Source organism: Hetaerina americana, unplaced genomic scaffold (genome assembly GCF_022747635.1).
Source record: "Hetaerina americana unplaced genomic scaffold, ioHetAmer1.1.p SCAF_8, whole genome shotgun sequence".
Taxonomy (NCBI): domain Eukaryota; kingdom Metazoa; phylum Arthropoda; class Insecta; order Odonata; family Calopterygidae; genus Hetaerina; species Hetaerina americana.
The window spans coordinates 79,443,704-79,449,787 of NW_027287427.1; the positions used below are offsets into that span (position 1 = coordinate 79,443,704).

Genomic DNA, 6,084 nt, shown 5'->3' on the forward strand with positions numbered 1-6,084 from the left:
AAATTTCAACATTTACAGAAAAGAATTATTTCATATTTCAAGGTGCATTAGTATTTTGCCCACTGATTAAAAGTTATGAGAACCTCTTATTGCATCAACTGTTTCATGACATAGTAGTAATAGATATCTAAATTTATTTGATTTTACATACTCATGTTGATTTAGCATTTTGTCTGACAAACTGAGAATATGATGCCCTCAGATTCTTAGTTGTTTATGCTAATGGGAAGTATACAGTGGCTGTTATTTTGTACGAGCATTTGAACAGTATAGAAATTGCGAACCAAGATATAATTTCGTGATATTTTGTTTAATAGGAAGTACTCCTGCAACTAAAATCAGGGACTAAATAACAGCAATTAGACCAAATTCTATTGTATTAGTGCTCTTTAACAAATGTAATGATAAACTGAACACAATTCACGATATATAACCTTTCCAAATCAAACTTATGAAATTTTTGCCGACCTTTCATTTTTACTCGATCTCACTCTTCTTCCTTAATCTTTCAATCTTGACTCTCTCTCTCTCTCTCTGTGCCATGTGCCAAATTAAATAGCAAAGTAGGTGCTTACGGAATTTCAGTGAAGTAGTTGATCCATTAGCATTTAATTAAAAACAGTAGCAATATCAAAGTAATATCAGTTCGACTGTTCTAAAAACTTCAGATTCCTTGGTGGAAACTAATGGGAAGTATCTTAGATGCACCAAGAGGATGTAATAAAACCAAGCTACTAGAAGAAATCAATGCAGGGGGACAACATTGAAATAATGCCCTGCAATATCATCTAGGCTAGAGGGAAGTTTTTTGCAACATGATCTTTTCTTGTTTGGTAAGATTACTTTTTCAACCATGAAAATCTGCAAAAAAAATTTTAATTACTCTCTGGAGTCCAACTATATTGCCCACAAATTCATAAATTGCTAAATATAATTGGATAAATTGAATATGGTACTGTTGGAGTTTACTCTATATTCAGATGTATCTTTTTATTTAGAATAGAATGTTTGAAGGATGAATTGTATCTTTTAGACACACTAAACCAATCACTATCCCAATGACATAGTCAAATCTACCCTCTTCTTTCTCATTCGTTGCTTAATTCAAATTCTTGTTTTTCTTCCCAATCACGTCTGTCAATTGAAGATTCAGTTCAGACACCTTCATCTGCATAAGGACTATGAAGCACATTGTAAATGCTCCATTCATCTGAAAAGTTGAATTTCACAATAACTTTGAGCCAAGAATTGTTGGTTAGTAAACAATAAAATTAGCCTGTGACATGCAAGTAAGTAGATACTCAAAGAGGCATTGAATGGCAAGTTCTTGTTTTTCCCATGATTGTTATTAACTATTACAGTCATACCTTTCCCCATATATAGGTCAGTTTCTTACCGAATACAGAAGACTTCTTTTCAGAGTGAAAACTTCATATGCAGTGTAAGATATTTTTGTCAGCATTAACTGGTGTGTGAAAAGATACAACTGAAATAATGATATTTATCAATAAAATAAAACAACTATCACATGCACTCAGGGAATCCAAATAAATCAGCAGAACATTAGTTAATTAACTTTTCACTAACCTCATGGCACAAGTCTTTTTGTTGGCAGAATAATAATAATTTGTGAGTAATGTTCAGAGTGCGTTCCAACTGGAAAATAACATACTCATTAATTAGCAATACACTCAATACATTAACTACTTTTCACAATCTGTTATTCAAGGAACTAAATAAATCATTCAGCATATTAATTATGCATTAACTATTATTATCTGCTGAAGTTGTTGCTTGTGTGTATTATATATAGTCATCTAATAATGATGATGGACAATTATTATTTGTATATGCTGTCTATCACTTAGGGGTCAACTTTAGATGGGCCCCTGAAAAATAGTATTACACAATGTCCTTTCTCCCTCTATCCTACCCAGCCAGCACTTCTTTTGACTACTTCTCAATTCATCCTTTACTTAAACACACCCACATCTTAGAAGCTCTCATTTTTATGCTCATTTGATTTCCTTTATGACCAGGTTTCAGAATCATAGTTTGGTAAGTTTAACGGCCAAGTTATTAAAGGTATGTACTAAGAAAGGATTTTATTGGTGACCTTGTCATTATTCCCTCCTCTTAATAAATTTTAGGTTTCTTGTCATGCCTGTTTTCCAAAACACTGCCCAAATGTGAAATTTTTCCACTGCTGAAATTGTTACGTTTTTTTAATTCTTCACACTGGACATGTTAGGAGAAGTGAAAAGTTTGTTGGGAGGAATTGAAAGCAGGGAGGATGTTAAGCACAGAAGATACTGAAAGGCAATGTAGTGAAACAAATGTAAAATGTGTTCAAGGAGAGAATATCAGGAAGGTGAGGTTGAGTGTGTGAGAGATAGTGGGAAGAAGGCATATAGGAATGGAATGAATGGAGGCAAGCGCAAGAGGTTAAAAAAATGATTCATTGTAACAAGTGCTTTAATAGTATTTAGAGTAATGTTACGAGGGGTTTAAAGTGTGGCAGTGCATATAACCTGGATTCATGAAAACTTACAATAATTATTATTTTTAATAACTTACTTGCAAATATTAGTAATCATGAACTGGCTCGAATGATTCATAGTGGTACCAGAAATCATGCTATGCTGGAGTTGGTAAGAGAGAAATATGAGGATAGTGCTAGAATATTAAGTATAAACTGTGCAAAAAAGGAAGGTGGATGAATTTTAGGAATTTGTACAGGAATACATTTTTCCCTGGATTCATTTACTTGTTTTAGGACATACTATAAAGTATCAGACTTCAAGGAAAGATAGATCAAATTCAAATCAACTCCGGTACCCGCAATGTTTTCAAATCTTGATATTGCTGCAAAGGTTTTCATGGCCTAGAGATTGTATGACTTGTTCATATTGCTCAAGATTCCACAATATTTTTGGTTATTTGATAATACCAACACACCCGGTGAAACCTGATAGCAGTGAAGTCTTCCTAACTCTGGAAATAATGAATTTAAAATTTTTTAATCGACTCTGTTATTTATTAAATAAATTTAATCCACATACAGTAGAAAATTTCATAGTTATGTGTCAAAACCCAAATAAACTGCTACTCCAAACTGTACATACTCTAGTGCCTACCTTAATATTTTAATTGCTGTCCTACTAAAGAAGGCCTCAGAATGCACTTCATAGGACACTGATTTTAGTTGAAAATGAATTTGGCTGACATCTTTGGGTACTTCGACTTCAACATCTTTATGACTTTACAGTTTTAAAACTTAGGGGAAGCCCTCTAGTCCATAAGTTAAAAAATCTAAGATCAGTCTTCTGCTTCAAAATAAAATATTAATTTAAAAATAAAATATTTCTAGTTAAAGTGAAGTCACGAGAGAAAAGTTATTTGATGGAGTGAGTATCCATACAATTGAAAAATATTGCGCCCATGACATTGGTAGGGTATATGCAGAAATCAGTCATTGTACTTATTTTAAAATTGATGAAACCATGTATTCACTAACGGCCCTCTTTCCTAAAAATGATTTCTCATGTGTGGGTGTCACGGGATTGCAGGAATGGGACAGAGTACAATTTCAACAGGAATAACAGGTTGTGGAGGGTCAATCTAAATGAAATAGCTCATTAACAGTGAGGAAAAAGGAGCACTCATATGGCAAAAAGGTTAATTTCTATCTTTGTGTGCACATGCAGAATACATGCATATCTAATTGCTGAAATAGCTGAATTAATGCAAAATATAAATCACTTTACCTCCTTTGTGGTAACACCACCTTCATTCACCATGAAAACGCAGCCTATTAAAACAAAAAAAACCTTAATAATGTGGTGGAGGATGCTAAAATTATTACCCAATTTAGCCAATTCAAAAATAGCATTGAATGTAACTACAGTGACCAATAATGTAGTAATTACGATTATGGAAAATAATGTTAAGTTAAATGCTTCATTAAGAGAATGGGATATTACTATCAAATCTTTGTGAGCAGATCTTATTAAGTGAAGAGATCTCATTCGAGATCCTTGGATGGTTTCAGCAACATCCTTCACATGATGGTGTCCTTTTCTTCTGCTCATCAATATAGAACTTTGAGGGTACTTTGCATATTTCATTAACCCAGACAACTCCTCATTCATGAGAGATATCCTTCTTGTAATAAGGCCAGCACAACCAAAAAACTGCATTCCAAGCAAACAAAAGATGCATTCCCGAAGTGGCAACACAATTTTCCTCATTATCCAAATAAACATTGGCTCATTTTGAGCTCGTTGACCCATGGTAATTTCACAGACTAAACAGAAAATACAGAGCAATGCAATTCTTGACAGTTTCACTGATTGTTTTGCAGATAATTTTCTTACATAGAGTTGATCCCACAGGTCAATATCTCCCATAATTTTGTTCAGCTTTGGTGTGATGAGTATGGAATTCAAGGAATTCAATACTGTTAAAAATAAATACACAAGCTTACCACAGTACTGGAATCGCTCGGACATATTTGCATTCCAGTCAGTTTGCCAAGCTATCACAGGCCAATAAATTGTTAAAACACAGTTTAAAATGAAAATTCCAACACTGTATTAGAATCATCGCCAGGAAACCTTACAATGCTCCATCAAGGCCTATTTTCCATGAATTAAATTTGCTACCACTCCCATGCATCTACATTATGTTTTTAATTCTATATATAAAAAATAACATCGGCAACTATTCTCTTAACTCTGCCTATCATCATCATTACACCAGAGGCAGGAATGACTTCCATTATGGGAATATAAGAACTAAAGCATTGAAATTAGGACCCAATGAAATGGGCATCAGATTATTTAACAAACTACCCAAAAGTATCAAGGATACACAGGGAACTGCCGTATTCAGGCATAAACTAAAAAGATATCTACAACGCAATATGTTTTACTCGGTTGATGAATATCTCAACAATATTCCCGACCAGTAAGTTCATACTTTTAGTTTCTAGCAATGGTAATGGTCTGATTCATGTTTGTGATCAATGATTTTTCTGAATTTGATATTGTATGTGCATGTTACAGCCGATGTTCATGGGTTTGTACCAAACACTTATGTAACTATGAGCATCTATTCTTTTATGTATCTTAACTGAGCCTGTGTCTTTGCTCCTCATTGACGTGCCTTATATCATGTACATACTTCACCCACCTGGTATTTTTGTATTGTGATCTCTGGGCAAATAAAAAGTAATAATAATAATAATAATGCAAGAGAGATCATACTCAGCAGGTTACCATTGCATGGCTTGTTAGCTCTAAGCCTCCTGAAATCAGATCTTGCATAATAACCTAATCCACAAATGTAGCATGGCAATAGAAATGGAAACAGTGTCCAACGTGCATTGTAGCGGTTATGTTTTCTTCTAGCCATCATTCATTGTGGGTACTTGATATTCTTGTAGCAACTGCCTTAAGTGCAAGGAACATTTTATTAAGATCCCTTGCTATCAATCCCAGAGATGTTCATATCCTTGCAAATGCCAGATGAAAATTAACTGAAAATCCAAGACCATTAATGTAGACTAGTATTTTATTCATGTATTACAAAGAACCACAGCATAATTATGACACAAATAAATTTCAATCAGGAACACTATAATATGGCACATTAAAATGTTAAGGATTTACAAAAAGTAACTAATTCCCCAGGGGCTGCTTCAAAAAGAGAGTAAAAATATGCTTACTCTCATAATACGTGGGATGAGATCATAATGCCTAAACAAAATGTGAAATTGAATCCTCCCAACAACTTATCCAGAAACATCCAGCTGTTCCCTACCATTTCCTGTGAATAGTAATAGTGAATGTTGTACATCTGCAACTGCTCATGAAAAGATATTTACTGAATTACGGTTTGGAGTAAAAGAAACTGAAGAAAAATGACTAGGCTTATCAAAATAAGAAGATTGCAATGTTCAGGGAGTAATGAGAAAGACTCAATCCCTACCAGAAATTTCTAAAGATCTATATTGTGATATTCTTCTAGTGAGTGAGCACTGGCTATCAAGCAAGGAAATTCTAATTCTTCATTAGGAGGGCA

At 33.8% G+C, this 6,084-nt stretch overlaps 1 protein-coding gene across 1 annotated transcript; it reads right to left on the reverse strand.

Annotated features, from left to right (window-relative positions):
• Positions 1-903: 903 nt before the first annotated feature.
• Positions 904-3,805, reverse strand: LOC139698033 (putative gustatory receptor 28b). The gene is made up of 4 exons (XM_071596892.1): positions 3,768-3,805; positions 1,588-1,656; positions 1,397-1,486; positions 904-1,210 (listed from the first exon to the last, which is right to left on the reverse strand). Exons 1-4 carry the CDS (start codon positions 3,798-3,800, stop codon positions 1,100-1,102), a joined length of 303 nt encoding a protein of 100 aa, XP_071452993.1. The 5' UTR covers positions 3,801-3,805; the 3' UTR covers positions 904-1,099.
• Positions 3,806-6,084: the final 2,279 nt, after the last annotated feature.

Excerpts from the sequence above, each read along its gene's own strand:
- LOC139698033 (XM_071596892.1), bottom strand. The coding sequence starts at position 3,800 with ATGGTGAATGAAGGTGGTGTTACCACAAAGGAG. Across the intron at positions 1,657-3,767 it reads GTGGTGTTACCACAAAGGAG|TTGGAACGCACTCTGAACAT; the intron begins GTAAAGTGATTT and ends GTTATTTTCCAG. Across the intron at positions 1,211-1,396 it reads AAAGAAGTCTTCTGTATTCG|ATGAATGGAGCATTTACAAT; the intron begins GTAAGAAACTGA and ends TCAACTTTTCAG.